At 43.4% G+C, this 16,292-nt stretch overlaps 1 protein-coding gene across 5 annotated transcripts in view; it reads left to right on the top strand.

Moving 5' to 3' along the window:
- The window catches only part of SYNE2 (spectrin repeat containing nuclear envelope protein 2), a 221,984-nt gene that overhangs the window by 133,057 nt on the left and 72,635 nt on the right, over nucleotides 1-16,292 (top strand). For all 5 annotated transcript variants that reach the window (XM_029078794.2, XM_029078793.2, XM_029078792.2 and 2 more), the window contains exons 63-70: nucleotides 1,582-1,698; nucleotides 3,833-4,033; nucleotides 4,784-4,858; nucleotides 6,551-6,661; nucleotides 12,570-12,806; nucleotides 14,144-14,326; nucleotides 15,127-15,248; nucleotides 16,086-16,227. In XM_029078794.2, coding sequence (XP_028934627.1) covers nucleotides 1,582-1,698; nucleotides 3,833-4,033; nucleotides 4,784-4,858; nucleotides 6,551-6,661; nucleotides 12,570-12,806; nucleotides 14,144-14,326; nucleotides 15,127-15,248; nucleotides 16,086-16,227 — 1,188 coding nt within the window. The remainder of the gene's footprint in view (nucleotides 1-1,581; nucleotides 1,699-3,832; nucleotides 4,034-4,783; nucleotides 4,859-6,550; nucleotides 6,662-12,569; nucleotides 12,807-14,143; nucleotides 14,327-15,126; nucleotides 15,249-16,085; nucleotides 16,228-16,292) is intronic.

The raw sequence follows: 16,292 nt of genomic DNA, 5'->3' as shown, positions 1-16,292 counted from the left end.
TATCAAAGGTATTTATTTTTGCAAACAAACCTGGTGCCTTGTTTTTGTAGATTGTAGCATTTTCTAGCAATAAATTTTTTGTTGTCAAAGATTTGATGCAACAGAAGAGTCTTTCTCTCTCCAACCAGATGGTTAGCCTGGGAGAGTCAGGGAACTCAGCACTCTCCCTTTCTTATGTTCTCTCAGGGTGGGGTGGGGATAGGAGGGAGGCTGCGCAGATGTCACGTCTAGATGCCTCAGCCTGGGGATTTCCTTGCTTGCTCTCTCTCTCTGAGTCTACGGAACCATGAGAGCAAATTCACATTGATTCTTGACATTGGTTCTCACCCCTCGGTGGTGTATGTAGGATTCCAAGCCGATGGTTGGAGGGAGAAGGGGGCTGTGGCTTAGGCTGTCTTCAGTTGTTTGGCTGAAGGAGTGGTAGATGCAGGCTCTGGGACTGTTACTTATCCACTGGGCAGGGAGGGGAGTGGTCTTGCTCAAGGCCACAAAGAGAAGGGATTTGAAGAACTGATAAAAATTCAAAAAATAAGAAATGAGCACCAATTTTGGTGTCTCATTTTATTTTCTATTGGTTTCCTTGGTCAGGAAAAGAAAATAACCCTAACTTTGTGTTCTTCATAAAATGAAAGGGAAAAAGTGATGGAGGAAATTGCCCTTTTTGCCAACATAGAAATCAAACTATGCAGATATAATTTTCTATCATCTTGTGGTAGGAGGTAGAGGGGCAAGCAGGTGACATCTGATCTGTTTCAGTGTGGTACTTTCAGAAGAGTAAAACAGGGAAAATTTCCATTGCTGCCCCTTTGTAAGAATTCAGTTGGGGAGGAAAACTGGAATAAGTGGTCTATTCTGATATTAGCTTGCTGTGGCAGCTATTCAGAACATGTTCAGAAGTAATACTGTGAAATGAATATTGGCATTCTCCAAAGAAAACCTGAATAAGTAGCTAAATTAGAGGTGAAAGATAATTGAAAATCTATTTTTCACTTAAAAAAATTGTCCTATCATTCAGTCCCAAACCTGTGATTTTTTTTAGTCTTGCAAATCTTTAGAGTATTTTAATTTATCAACAATAGTTGCCCTCCAAAACAGATTGCTACTGTTCAACTGTGCATAGCTAGTGATGGCAGCCAGGAATTAAGATTGAAATTTCAAAATCATACACCTTTGTTATGAAGTCTCCTCAGAAACATTGCCCCACCTCACTGGTAGTGAGCCACAGAGTAGCTCAATTCTTCAGGGGCAGTGAGCCAAGGTCAAGGGGTTCCTGGTTCTGCCATCTGATCCGTGGAAACTGCTTGCTTCCTCTCGCAGAAGCAAGGAGGTCAAAGGGCAGTGTGAAAGGGGGTGAGTTCCACAGTCTGAGAGAGCTGCAGGCCTGAACAGAGAGGAAAGGGTTGGGGCTACAGGACTACCTAGGTCTCATTTTTGGATAAGTGGAATTCAAAAAAAGCCTTGAGAGTCAATTACTGGTGTTCATTTTGTGCTTACTGTGTGCTGAAGGTATTTGCTTTAGAAGGAGAATTCCAGGAGCCCAGAACTAAGACTTGATGGGTGTAATGTGCTGTTGTGTTATAGATGACCATAATACAGACTGATGAATGTGACCAAGAAATAGAAAATTTGAAGCTCCTCTTAAAGAATTACTCGAGTGAATCGTTGCCTGAAGAAACCATCACTTCTCCCCAAGGACAGGTGAGTTTCATTGTTTACATTTCATATCTTCAAGCTATACAGTATTTGCCATGCATATTTCCAGCTCATTCCATTCCTTAAACTGATATAATGTTTGCTATTCCTCCTTGTAAAAAAACAAAAAACAAAAACCAGCGACCTGGTATTTGTGATCTAACCAAGAATGGAAATCTCCCAGGCAGAAGTTCCTTTTTGTCTGCCACTCTAGTAGGCCATTATGGATTGAACATGTGTCTCTGAAACAGAGTGGCTGAAGGGGACCAGCTTGAATCCAGGGCATTCTCTGGAGTTCTGGCCTTCCCCTCCACCCCACTGGCTCCCTGACCAACTCCAGTCCAGAAACCCCCTGGGAGCCCGGCTTGAGATTTGAGTGGGTTTAGTTTCTAAGAAGAGTGGCTTCCGAGGGCAGAAGCCTCCATCTAGCCCTGGGACTCCAGGGCAGGGAGCACTACAAGCCTTTGCCGGGCTCCAGGACCCAGCATGGATGAGGAGAACCCCTGGTTCAGCCACAGAGTTGAATTGTGAGTGAGGCAGCCATCTTGCAGCTCTCTTTCTTGTTCACCCCTTTCAGCTTTCAGGGGTGGGTGATCTAGCTCCAAATAAATACCCATCATTCCCAGAAATCTGGAGGAGAGGGTCAAGGACAGGAAAAGTATGGGCAGGGGGCAGTGTAGTGATGACCGAAGCACCTGACAGTGGCCAGTGATCCCAGCCAGGACTCAGGAGACCCTGGCAAGACAGAAAGCTCTGAAACCAGGATTACCCCACAACCTAGAAGAGGTGGGAGAGGGTGTAGCCTAGTCCTGAAGACCTAGAAGTGATGAAGTCATGGAGAGGAGCTGGGGTTGGGACCTATACTGCCCCCACAGAATGGAGTGAGGTTCCAGGACTAAGAAGCGGGGACTGGAATCCGGTTAAAATAGTTTTAGAAGCAATAGTGTTTGTCAGTCAATCGATCCTATTTATTTGTTAAGCACCTATTGTGTGCAAAGCACTGTACTAAGGGAGTGGGGGGGGGGCAATCTATGAATTAGCCGGAGAGGGAGGGAAGGTTGAGAACAGACAGCTAGGAAAGATCAAACAAAAACACAAAAATAACATGCGACAAGGACAATAAGAGCAGTAAGATACTGTGGGTAGAGTGCAGAGTTTCCGACTTCTCAGGACTAAGAGTTTCAGTCACCACAGCTTCAGCCACAGCCCTGGCCAAGGTTGGGGGAGGGCGTGGTGAAGGCTTGGGGTCTGAGGGATTAGGGACCCTCTGCCTGCAAACCTCAGGGTTGTGAGGAGGTGAGCGAGATTTCAGCAGCTCTTGGAGTAATTTATTTATTATCTGTAATTAATTTACGTATATTAACATCTGTCTCCCCCTCTAGACTGTGAACTCCTTGTGGGCAGGGAATGTGTCTGTTGTTGTACTCTCCCAAGCGCTTAATACAGTGCTTTGCACACAGTAAGCGCTCAATAAATACGATTAAGTGAATGAAAGGGGGTAGGAAGGGGATGCTCTGCTGGCATCAGGACAGATTCCCCCCCTCCGGTGGAGAGGGAGTGAGTTTCTTCTGGTTGTTCTCCCCACCCATTGGCATGATCACAAAAACTGCACTCAAAGCTGGTCCTGAATCCAAAGGAAGCTTAGGTTTTAATTTATAGTTAAGATAAGTACTAATCCATGTGTGGTTGTAGTCATTCATTCATTCAATAGTATTTATTGAGCGCTTACTATGTGCAGAGCACTGTACTAAGCGCTTGGAATGTACAGATCGGTAACAGATACAGTCCCTGCCCTTTGACGGGCTTACAGTCTAATCGGGGGAGACGGACAGACAAGAAGAATAGCAATAAATGTATTTGCTATTGAGTTGGGGTGAAGTGCTTAGACTCTCCATCACATCCTTTTCCCCAGGATTTCAAAGCAGATCGGGTGGCAAGTCGATGTTTCACAATGTTCCCAGAGGCAGGTGTGTGCTGTTCGAGCCTGCTTTTGTAGAATGGTAGAGTGAGGGAAGATAAATGGCTTGTCCTGCATCTCTCAGTCTGGAAGGCAGGAGTGGGCAGAGTGAAGGGTTTTGCCCTGTTTCCTCACCTCTAGTCTCCGATTCTTAGCTTCAGCTGCATGATCCTCTTATTGCAGGGAGGCATCCATGAGGTAGAAGAACAGATCTTGAAATTAAACCAGAAGAAAGAAGACCTGCTGATGGGCTTGAAGTCCTCCTTACAAGAACTTCATCGGCATTTACACCTGGAACCGGAAGAAGGGGACAGCGAAGTGCCAGCAGCTGTCACGGCAACGGAGGAAAGTGGAGGGGCTGCCAGAGGAGTTTGTGAATGGAAAGTGAGTAGGGGTTGACTCTGAACCCCATCCGCAAAGAAAGTAAATGGTGCAGGTTTGGGATCGGAAGAGGAATGGGGAGAAAGGGGAGATGGAGTGGGAGAGCAAGGGGTGGTGGGTAGACTCCTTTAGATACTTTTTCAGCCTATATGAAAAGACCACATTTAATTGAAATAATCAAAAAGGAAGTGTAGGAGGTCATGGTGAAGCTGTCTGCCATAGGTAGTTTTCAAATGCACTTAAACTGTCAGGGTGTGTTTGCCCAAGGCCCCCAAGCCTGGACTTCAGTCTAATCATCCAGCCCACATGGTTAATGAGATGCTAACGAGGTGCTTAGGAAATGTCAGCTCAAAGTGGGTGGGAGGCAGTCCAGTATGCTTTGAAGTATGGTATCTTCCTACTGGAAGCTCAACCCTGTCTTACTCCATGGTAAGTGGAACAAGCCAGGAGGATTCTGAGTTGGTTGTACAGATTGGCTAACATGCCACATTTCTGAAGCTAAGGGATAGTGGCTTCAATAGTCAATGCAAAATATGTCAATCCAGGATTGGGCCCGATGCTTCTGCCAACTCTGCTGGTTGTCTAAAATGTATGAGAGCAGAAATTAACCACCACCTATAAGCAACCCATGTGGGCAGCAAATTCTTAACAGATGTGACCTTGTGAACAGTCAGAAAAATGTGGTTCTGCAGAGATCTAGGTTGAAGTTTGAATAGTAACATGACTGTATTGGTGTGTGCCTGCATCTTCCAGGTGAAAAGAAAAGGATCCATGTCTCTGTTGCCGTCAGTCGTTGAAGAGGTGGAAGAAAGCTCCCTGAAGAGTGAAGTAAGTAGCCTGAAAACTTTGTCCCGGAGGTGTGTTTCAGCTGAAAAACAAAGTAGATGGAAATCAAAGTATAAGAGCATGGCAACAACGTTTCAAGGAGCAATTATGCTATCTGCATTATTAGCATTCCTTTCCTATCCCATGGTGTCAGGATAGGGAATATCTGATTCAGGCAACACTTGCTGAATGTTAATGATGACGTCCCTGGGATTATTTTATAATATGTGGTCATACATGCAAAAATGTTCACTGTCCACCCTCCTTAGTTTTTTGTTTCTCTTTTTGAACAAGTCGTTTACCTTGCTGGGACCAGCCTTTAGATCAAACTTTCCGTCTTGGACTCAAATCACTAGTATTCAAAAGTCCCTCTCATTTTTTTGATAGCATTTTGAGTAGACACCATAAGTCATTTACTGCTGCTTTTTTTGATGTTAATTTAGGTTTCATTTTTTTTTTTTTACAACCTGGGACTATAATAGGTCTTTTGCAATAAAAGAAGAAAATTACCACAGTGAGATTGTTTGCATTTCTGACAAACCATGTTGGGCACCCTTATGTTCATCTCCCAGATTGTGCAGGATGGGCCCGATTCCTCTGTGTATTATTTCCAAACTCCTTTTGTGGGATCTGAGACAGGGATATAAGATTGTGAGGACAACCTGCCCCATGCTCTGGTTTCTGGGATTCCTCCTATTCATGTTGTTTTGGGGCAGAGAGGAATGTATCAGAGTTCTTGAGGAAGATATCCTCCAAGAGGCCTTCCCCTACTAAGCCCTCATTTCCTTTTCTCCCACTCCCTTCTGCATTGTCCTTGCACTTGGACTTGCACTCTTTATTCACCCCCCTCCAATCCCACAACAATTATGTACATATCTGTAATTTATCATCGATTTACATTAGTGTCTATCTCCCCCTCTAGACTGTAAACTTATTAAGGGCAGGGAACATGTCCACCAACTGTTTATATTGCACTCTCCCAAGTGCTTAGAATACTGCTCTGCACACAATAAGCACTCAATAAATATGATTGATAGATATGCTAGAAGCAAAATTCATCATTTTGAGTACATTTTATTGGAGAAATATATTTTCAAGTTCACAAGTGCCAATTTTAAGGGAGCAATGGTCCCCATAGCTGTGTGACCAGTACTCCCAGCTCTGCTCACTCCAGGACTCTGGAAGAGTTCAAAGCATTTCCCATCAGAGCTGTAAAGACCCCAAATGGCAACAGTCTGGCCTGTTTGCTTGTTGAAGCCTGCAGCCGTCTTCTGGTTCCCCACCTCCCCTAAGATCCCTGGCCCCTTCACACCCTTGCATTTGAAACGGAAAGTTGATACTTCTCTCGAAGTTGCTATTTTTAAAAGGCGGTTTAAGGTTAAATTTTCCAAAATGGCGTGGGATAGTAGGACCACCCTGAAATGCATCTTAAAAGTTACTCTATAGTGTATCCAATGATCAGGAACTTAAACTTTCTGAAGGGCCACCATCTCTGTTAAAAAAAGACTATCAATCAATCATTGGTGTTTACTGAGTGCTTACTTTTGCAGAGCACCATACTAAGAGATGGTTGATGGGTTTAGATGGGAAAGGAGTGGATAGAGTGGCTGGTGATTGAAAGAATCTTAAATTTTGGGGAGGCGAGGGAGGAGGGTGGCTTTCTGCTTTGCTAATGTGGAGTCAATACTATTTCAGAATGGAGAGAAGAAAGGAGGTCCCGGCCCAGGTTCCCTGTCTTTACGAAGGATGCGCGAACCAGACCAGGAAGATGACAGAGCGTCTGCATCCTCTGAAACCCTTATCGAGGTACCCATTACTCCTTTCAACTCTGAATAATGATAATAATAATAAGGATGGTATTTGTTAAGCACTTACTATGTGCCAAGCACTGTTCTAAGCCCTGCAGTAGATACAGGGTAATCAGGTTGTCCCATGTGCGCCTCACACATTTAATTCCCATTTTACAGATTAGGTAACTGAGGCACAGAGAAGTTAAGTGGCTTACCCATAGTCTCACAGCAGACAAGTGGTGGAGCCAGGATTAGAACCTATGTCCTCTGACTCCCAAGACCATGCTCTTTCTACTAAGCCATGCTGCTTCTCTTGCGAATATCTGGGAAACAGGTTCTCTGCCCCCTTTCGCTTGATGAGAACTTGGCTTTCTCCTCCATTTTTGGAGCTCTCTGTCTATTTGCTAATCCTTGGAAAATACCCGGCTACCCTCCAGGCTTGCCTTTGGGTTGGAGAATGACATTATGGGAACCTGCTTTTCCTTTGCAAAACCTACTCCATAAGAGTTACCACACCATCTCCACAGTTTTGGGGCTGCCTTCTTTTATGTCTATAGGTGAATGGATCTACGTAACTAACCCTGCTTATCCCCATCTATTTGGGGTTGGTTAGAAGGGAACAATTCAGACCTGTCCCATGATACAGTCATAATGCATTCCTTGAAAGCATGGCTGGATCGTGACCAGCTCTACCACAGGGTGAACTTTCCCAAAGGCTCACATGTTCTCACCTGGGATTTCATCATTACCACTATTATTAATGTATTTAAATGCTTACATGATGTCAAGCACTGTTCTAAATACTGGGGTAGATACACGCTAATCAGGTTGTTGGTATTTGTTAAGCGCTTACTATGTGCCGAGCACTGTTCTAAGCGCTGGGGTAGACATAGGGGAATCAGGTTGTCCCACGTGGGGCTCACAGTCTTAATCCCCATTTTACAGATGAGGGAACTGAGGCGCAGAGAAGTGAATTCCCACTTCACATATTTCACATATTTCACAGTCACACAGCCGACAAGTGGCAGAGCTGGGATTCGAACTCATGAGCCCTGACTCCAAAGCCCGTGCTCTTTCCACTGAGCCACGCTGCTTCTCAAGTTGAACACAATCCCTGTCCCACTTAGGGCTTACAGTCTAAGTAGGAGGGAAAACAGGATTGTATCCTGGGGAAAAAAAGGCTCTACCAATATCAAAGTGCAGTTGTCTCAAATGAACAGAAACATAGGCTTTAAAATTCCAAGCTATTGCTGACCCCGGCGAGGCTAGCGGCCCCCACCAATTTCAGGGTTCTAGTACCTTGGAGGGTTGATGGGCCATTAGTCTTATTTGACATTACAACCTGTCTTGTAGTGGGTGGTGGGAAGCTACATTTAGGTCTTTGAAAGCGGGGTTGGTGTCTACTTTGTTGTACTCTCCCAAGCGTTTTCTATAGCGCTCTGCACACAGTTCAATAAATGCCCCTGATTGTTTGATTGGGAAACTAAATGAGCAGCACAATTCCTGTTTCTGAGAGGGGGTACTGTCTCGGCAAATAGCCAGTGGGAGGGATTCATCTTCAAAACCCCAGCAAAAAATATGAAATTCCTTTAGGTCCTATATACTGTAACATTAATAATCACTAATCCATTGTTTAATCTTTCTTCAAGTAATTCATAGCAGGTGGTTCCATCAAAACAAAAACTAAATCAGTAAGTCATATTTATTGAGTGCTTGCTGTGTGTAGGACACCGTACTAAGCTTTATTATATAGCCATATAATAGACACATTTCCTGTACCCGACAAGCTTACGGTCTAGAGGGGGAGACAGTTATTAATATCAATCAATAAATTAAGTATATGTACGTGAGTGCTATGGGGTTGGGTGGGAGGATGAATAATGGGAGCAAGTCATGGCAACGCAGAAGGGAGTAGAAGAAGAGGAAAAGAGGGTTTAGTCAGGCAAGATCTCTTGGAGGAGATGTACCTTCAGTAGGGTTTTGAAGTGTGGGAGAGTCACTGTTGGAATGAGCAGTTGTAATGTGATTGTAAATCTTTGCAGGAGGCTGCAAAAGCGGAAGCTTATCTGCTGGCTCTGGTAGTGTTTTTCAATTTCAGAGAAGAGTTTTTAAAATTTGGATTGAACAGCAGCCTTCTTGTTTTCATAAAGTACCTTGTAGCAGGCCAACTACTGAACACATCTTCACACTTTTGAACTCCTCTCACCAGCAGAGTCATCTTTAATCATTTTGATAAAAGAATTTTCTGTGGTAGCTTAGTCTCCCCATTTTACCTGGTCTTGGAGAAACCATAACTTCTCTATCTGCACATCTAGTGCATCTTGCCATGATGGATCAGGTTATTGAGGTTTCAAACAATGCTGGCTGTATCCCTGGGTTTTAGGTGTTGTGGGGGAGCAGAAACCTGAGGTGAGGTGTCAAACCAAAACGGTCGTATTTCTGGGTTATGTGTATCATGGGGTGCATGTAACCTGGGCTATGCCTCGATTGGTGAACTAAAAATGGACTCTTTGTCATTCCCCATATCCAATAAGAAGCCAGTAGGACAAAAAGAGGTGTTAAACCTGGAAGGCTGCGTAACTAAAAACAATTGGCCCTACCTCACTGACTTTATCAGCTTCTCTATCAGCTGAGAATGAGAACTTACTTGCTTGTACCTGAGTGAGGACCTCACAGAGACTTGGTGCCAACCCCAAAGCCTCACCCAGTGAAGCAGCAGCATTCTCTCGTGGCTGATTCAAAACAAATAAACCAGGAGAAGCAGAATGGTGGTTAGGGGAAGGAGAGCAGTACGGCCTAGTGGAAAGAGCAGAGGCCTGGGAGTCAGAGGATCTGGGTTATAATACAGACTCCCACTTTCCTGTTGTATGAATTTGGGCCAGTCACAAAACTTCTCTATGCCTCATTTTCCTCATTGGTAAATGTCTCCCTTTTCCTTAGATTGAGCCCCTTGTGTTTCAGGGCCTGGTTCTGACGTGATTATTTTGTATCATCTCCATTGCTTAGTACAGTGCTTGGCACTCAATAAGCACGTGACAAATACCACAACAGTAATATTTTTAACTTTGGGTTAAGTGAGCTTTGGAAAATTTTCAAAGGATTTTAATGATGCTGCACTTGTTTTCCACGCTGTGGATTGTTGAGAATTGATAGCTGAACGATTCATACCCGAGTGGGCTCATTCCCTCTATAATGTGGAGCTTAAGCTGTTTTTGTTATGTTATATCCAAGCTGCAGTTCGTTTGAGGAAAGAATTGAATTTTGTGCTGCTTTGTGGTGTGCATGTATAAAACGTTTTACTATGCTTTTCAAGGAATGTGGATCCAGACTTTTCTTATCACTCAGTTTCTGGTGTTCAAAATTTTCTGCAAATTGGGTAGTTGAACCTTTCCAATATGCCATGATCATCATGCCAGAATTATACTTGGAATTGAGGATAAAAATGGGCAATCTTTGGATGTGTGCCTTTGGCCTTTACTGACCATGCTGCATTTTAATGCTGCTTAATCAACTGGCTTTTAAGGCGGAAGACTCAGATGCATGACTGATGGGTTCTCCATCAGGTTTTATATCAGTGAAATATTTTCTGTCAGTTTTACAGTGTCCAAAGAAATACATTTAATTCTCTCCGAGAAAGCATTTTCTGGCAAACTATTCAGAAATAAGGGCTTCCATTCCCTTTGAAGTAACCCAGAAATGAGTAATTTCCAAGGAGGGGAATGGACTGGTTAGATCCATCTTGGTCAGGAATGTCCTGAGGCTCCGGGCAGAGACCTCGTATTATCCTAGGGACAAGGAGGATGTTATAAAGAATGAGTCTGGTCTCTGCCCTCAAAGTCCTTTCCCTCAACTGGAAGAGTCCAGTTGGAATAGCGCCAAGAGGGTATTCAACCAATGCTGCTGCAAGATGATCATCAAGTCTTCATAAGTGAATTAGTATAGAAAATGTAGTTGGGGAGGACATTGCAGCTTGGCCTATTGAAAGTGCACGAGCCACGGATTCAGAGGCCCCAGGCTCTAATCCTGGCCCTACCACTTGTCTGCTGTGTGACCTTGGGCAAATCATTTAACTTCTCTGTGCCTCAGTTTCCTCATCTGCAAAATGGGGGTGCACCACCTCTTCTCCCTCATACTTAGACTGTGAGCCCTATGTGGGAAACTCATGATCTTGTATCTATCCCAGAGCTTGCAAAAGTGTTGGGTACATAGTAAGCACTAAACAGCTACCACAGTCGTAATTTGTGGAATGGAGAATGCTTTTATTAGAGAAAGTTCCCCAGTGTAACAGCACTCTGAATGAGGGCTTAGAGATGGGGGAGAATCATGGAGGGCAAGGAGATTACAAAAGCTTTAAGATATGCATTGCAGATAGATTAAAAACAACAACAAACCAACCCAAAAAAGACTTCCTCCAGAAGACTTGATTTTTATTGAATTTCATTTCTTAATGTAAGAAGTTCCAACTTTACAGGCTCAAGCAAGACTGAATTGGGCTCCACCAAGACTGAATTTGTACTATGGCATTAACTGTTTCCCTCTGACATGTTAACATAAGTAGTAGTGAAGTTTGAGAGTGTCCATAATCCAAAAAGAGGCATTATTGAAAGATAATGCATGCAGCTACCAATCAATTTGTTCAGCTCCGTGTCCGGAGTTCTACTGCAACCGAACTGAATCAAAATACCTGGCTGTGAATTTGGGAAGTGTCCATGGCTTGAAGATGGACTCTTGGAAAGTGGAGCCAGATGGTGGGAAAGGAGGGATTTTGTTGCCCTAAGTCATATTAGCCAGACTCTGGGCCTGAAGAAAATGTTTCATTTGCACATAAAGCACCAAGTTTTCTGAGTGCCAGCTAAGGCAGATTCAAATCCACTTTCTGGGAAGCACTGGCTCATCTAGTAAAACATTATTTTTCTAGCCAGTGGAATGAATGCTACCAGAAGGCATGTCTATTTGTTTTGGATCATTTTCGGACTAAAATATAAACATCCACTAAAACTAGGGAAGTGATTTGACTTGGTATCTGACATCAAATTTTCATTCCGAAAATCTACTTATCTGGTATGGATAAAACACCCTTTATCTTCCTGGCATCTATTTATCAGAGGAAATGATAGAGAAACAGCATGGCCTAATGGAAAGAGAATGGGCCGGGGAGTCAGAGGAATGGGTTCTAGTCCCAGCTCCACGACTTGTCTGCTGTGTGACTTTGGGGAAGTAAGTTACCTTCTCTGGGCCTCATCTACCTCATTTGTAAAATGGAGATTAAATCCTCCTTCCTCCAATTTAGACTATGAGCCCTGTGTGGGAAAGAGACCGTGTCCAACCTGCTTCTCTCATGTCTACCCCAGTGCTTAGAACAGTATTTAATACACAGTAAGTGCTTAACAAATACCACAAAATAAGGAGCAAATTATGGGCAGTTTACATCAGAACTGTAAACACCAGGATGACCTGTGAAAACAGGAATACGGCCGAATATTCCTGAGTGCAGCTGAAATTTTAAAAAACTGGATAAAAATGTTAACTCCAAAAATTTATAGTTTCACTGCACATTCGCTAAAGTATAATTCTTGATTAATCTCTCATTGAGGGCATGTGGACAGAGGTTTTTAAAGCAGTGAAAGCACTACTTAGTCATAAGTCTTACAATGAAGTAAGTGGGTACACACACACACACATTTGGGATTTGTGCATTAGTAAACCCCGAGCCCATTTACTTCCTCATCTCTACTTGTGGAAGACAAATTGGCTGCTTGGAAACCTGTAGCAGCAGATCACATGATTGTTGTTATGTGTTGTGTGTGTGTGTGCTTTTTTCAACTTGGGAAACACGACAGGTTCCTTGCTCTTTGCGGCTTATATTAGAACCAGCTTTGTGCACACAATTTTTCACTGTTTGCTCATCTCTGAATTGACTTTAGGGTGCCCCACCCACATCTCTGAAAGCCAGTGTCCAAGACCAGGAGAGCCGGCCAGGGGCTTTGGAGAGCCCCGAGGAGGCTGCTGGGCCAGAGCCCGCAGACCTGCTCCTCCAAGTCTGCAGGCAGCAGGTGGCTGAACTGGAGCTGTGGCTGGATCGGGCCAAGAGGTCATTTGCAGCAGAAACCCGAAACCCAGAAATGCAGCAGTTGGTGGAACAGCAGCTTGCAGGTTGCCAGGTAAGGCTGAATGGCCAAAGGTCAGCAGTTTGCCTCATCACCAATCACCTTTCTGGATTGGGTGAATTTCTCTTAAAGGCACAGCATTCCTTTCCTTTCTCATCGTTTCGCTCCTCACTCCCACCCCCCCCAACCCCAACTGTTCGTCTCGACAAACATGGTAGATTCGAGGCCCTCCTCTTCTGGGACCCTCCCTTTTTTGGAAAATTTTGGTGCCAGGGCTGCACACGAGCAGCTGATGGAAATGCTACCCTAGATTGAAATTAGAAAGGCGCAAGTCTAATTTTCTTCCTGGTGCGTTAATGCTCCACCACATCTTTCACCATCTGCTTGAAGTGCATCCTTGTCGATAAATGGAGTAGGTTTTTAAAAAATTTTATTACAGTGAAAGTATATTTTATAAAATGTCAGTAAATTAGCCAATGATTGGTTGGGAAAAAAAAATTCTAATTTTGTCTTTTATATTTTAAAAGTCACTAATGTAGACCATTCTGTGGGCAGATTTCAGTAAAACTCTCAAACGCTACATTTGCTGTCAGTCCCGAGGAGCCTCACGCAGTTTGACGATAAGGGTAACAAATAGTTGAAGATTAGAAAGCTTCTTTTACAAACTGGAAGCAAAAGGGTGTTTAGGTTAAGGGTGAAGCTAAAAGGTTACTGACCTCTAATTTATAGTAAATCTTGAATATATGCTAGACTCTCACCTTCCCCAGTTCATTTCTACTGAGAAATTAAGCCATAACCTCCACTAACACCATCTGATCAACACTGTCATCGGCCATTATTAAAATGGACGATTGAGGACGGTCGGTGTTACAATCTAGTTGGGCTGACAGGCGCTAAAACAATGTATAGCTGGGAGGAAGTCATCAAAGCGGACATTTAAATGAGTTCATCTTAGATAAGAGGGTATATAAATGTTGAAGGTGATGCAGAATTGATCAGATGATATTTGGGGTGGTTCCAGTGGAGTTTAGGAATGAATGGGGAAGGCCTTCTGGAAGAGCCCTCTAGATGTAAGCTCTTTGTGGGCAGAGGACATGTCTGCTAACTGTTGTATCGTACTCTCCCAAGCAATTAGTACAGTGCTCTGCGCTTAATAGTTGCTTTATAAATACCACTGATGTCGACTGAGTCAACTGAGCCTTTGAGGTTTCTTCTCCGGCTGTTGGAATGAGTTTATGAAGCTAAAGATTTAGGTTCATCCCTGCCTGGAAGCAGGAGAGTTGACTAGTTGACTGCTCAATATCCATTCTTGTTTTTGGATTCTCTCCTCAGGAGTGAATGTGTATGTGAGCCCCATTGCTAGGGAATAATGAACTTGTTTTGCTTCCTAGGCTATGTTAACGGAGATTGAACATAAAGTTACCTCTTTGCTGGAGAACTGTAAAGATCAGGACCAAGGAGATGGTAGAGGCCTTCAGCAGGAGGCTGAGGCTCTTTCCCTGAAACTAAAAGCTGTTAAATGCAATTTGGAAAAAGTCCAGGTGATGCTTCAGGACAAATACAGCATAAATCAGGTAAATGTCTGTATTTCCTTAAACATATTGTTAATATAAATGCAACACATGCTTTTACTTTTCTTTTTAATGTTTTTGAAAGAAAGTAGAAAAGAGCAGTTTCTGGTCATTTTTGTAGGAAAGGATCAATTGACCAGTTTTCTGAATTTAGTGTAATAGATGATATGTAAGAAATACAGAGCATTAATAATATAAATAATATCATTCTTCATTTTTGAAAAAGACAACACTGATTGTGAAATTCACTAATGAATTAGTGTGTGTCTGAGAACCAATTTAGGACCCTCAATCCTAGCCTACTTGTGCGGTGTGCACGCCCCCCTCCCCCCACAAACACACATACACACTGACTCTTGTTCTGTTGTCATATTTGATATCTGCAGCACCTGGCACTGTTTTCTCTTTTGATTCCTTGTCTTTGCTGTAAGAGAACTTCTCTTTTGATGATAGCCAAGCCCATGCTGGTCCATCCTCGGCCACTAACTCCCAGTTTTTAGCTGGGTTGCATCATGGTCCGAGGTTCTTCGGTGTGATTTGAATTGCTCTCTCTTACTTCCCCCTTTCTTCCTTTTTCTCCTCGACATCCTCTCTTTCCCTTCTTTCCCCTCTTTCCCCTCCTCTCCCTTCCTTTACCGTCCCCTTCCTTCCTTCCTTCCTTCCTTCCTTCCTTCCTTCCTTCCTTCCTTCCTTCCTTCCTTCCTTCCTTCCTTCCTTCCTTCCTTCCTTCCTTCCTTCCTTCCTTCCTTCCTTCCTTCCTTCCTTCCTTCCTTCCTTCCTTTTAAATCTTTGTTCATTCACAGATCCTAGAATTAAAACCATCGGAACAGAAAGATCTTATTAGATTCATAGAATTTAATGCTGAGAAACTGTGGCATCAGCAGAACCAAGAAGAAAATAATACAACTCAGAAACCAGCTGAAAGGTAAAATCTTTAATATCACTGGTGGTTGGCCCTCAAATCTTGACTCTTAAAGCAAATGGAAGATTTACTTTTTTTTCTGTTTTAGGTTTTTTTCTCTTTTTTTCCCTTTTAATTTCTTTTAGATTTCTAAACTTTTCTCTGGTGGCAGTGAGCTCTTTTTGCTCTCTCAGGATCCCTAGCATTGGACTTTTCAACGTAGTTGACCGTTTTAGCCCAAGATTTCAACTGAAAATCTCCTCCCCATCATGTACTCCTCTTCCCACCCAGGCAGCTCTCTTCCTTCCCTCTTCCCTCTCATCACTTCACTCACACACTGAAAACCTCACCAAAGCTGGGCCATCCCTCTGTGGGTTAGAAAGGCAGCAGCAGCAGGAGACAAGTGAAAACACCTCCTGCTTCGCCTCAAAGCCTCAGGGCATTTGAGCAAGTAAGGTCTGGAGGGAGTCTCCTTCATCTTCCTAAACATTTGCCTCGGCCCTTCTCAATCAATCAACCAGTCAATGAAATTTGAGTGCTTATTCAGTCGTGTTTATTAAGCACGTGGGAGAGTACAATATGACAATAAACAGGCACATTCCCTGCCCGCAGCAAGCTTATAGTCTAGAGACCAGTTTGCACTCTAGAGAGCTTAGTGTGTGCAAACCATTGTATCAAGCCCTTAGAAGAGTACAATCCACTAGATTTGATATATTGAATCCCTGCCATATTGACTGATTGCTTATCCTCCCAATACCTTGAAGTATCCCCAGGGATCATGATCTTTATTGAAAACCTGACCTGAAACATTGTATGTGCAATTCAAGAGCTGATTTTTCCTTCCGGAAACATCTGTTACAGCCTTCAAGTGCCTGATTCAAGAAAAGAGCCCCGTGATTTACTTTGGACTCCAGCAGGCCAAAGTGGAGACAAATGGCAGAATTTACAGCCTGAGTTATCTTCTAAAATGAAACTCCCTTTCCCTCAGCTTGGAGAGCCTCAGGTCAGTCTTTAGCTATCAAATAACTTTATGTTATATAACCTTGGGCAATAGGTTGTCGCATTGGG

Source organism: Ornithorhynchus anatinus, chromosome 14 (assembly GCF_004115215.2).
Source record: "Ornithorhynchus anatinus isolate Pmale09 chromosome 14, mOrnAna1.pri.v4, whole genome shotgun sequence".
Lineage (NCBI taxonomy): Eukaryota > Metazoa > Chordata > Mammalia > Monotremata > Ornithorhynchidae > Ornithorhynchus > Ornithorhynchus anatinus.
This window is presented reverse-complemented; position numbering and strand designations above follow the sequence as displayed.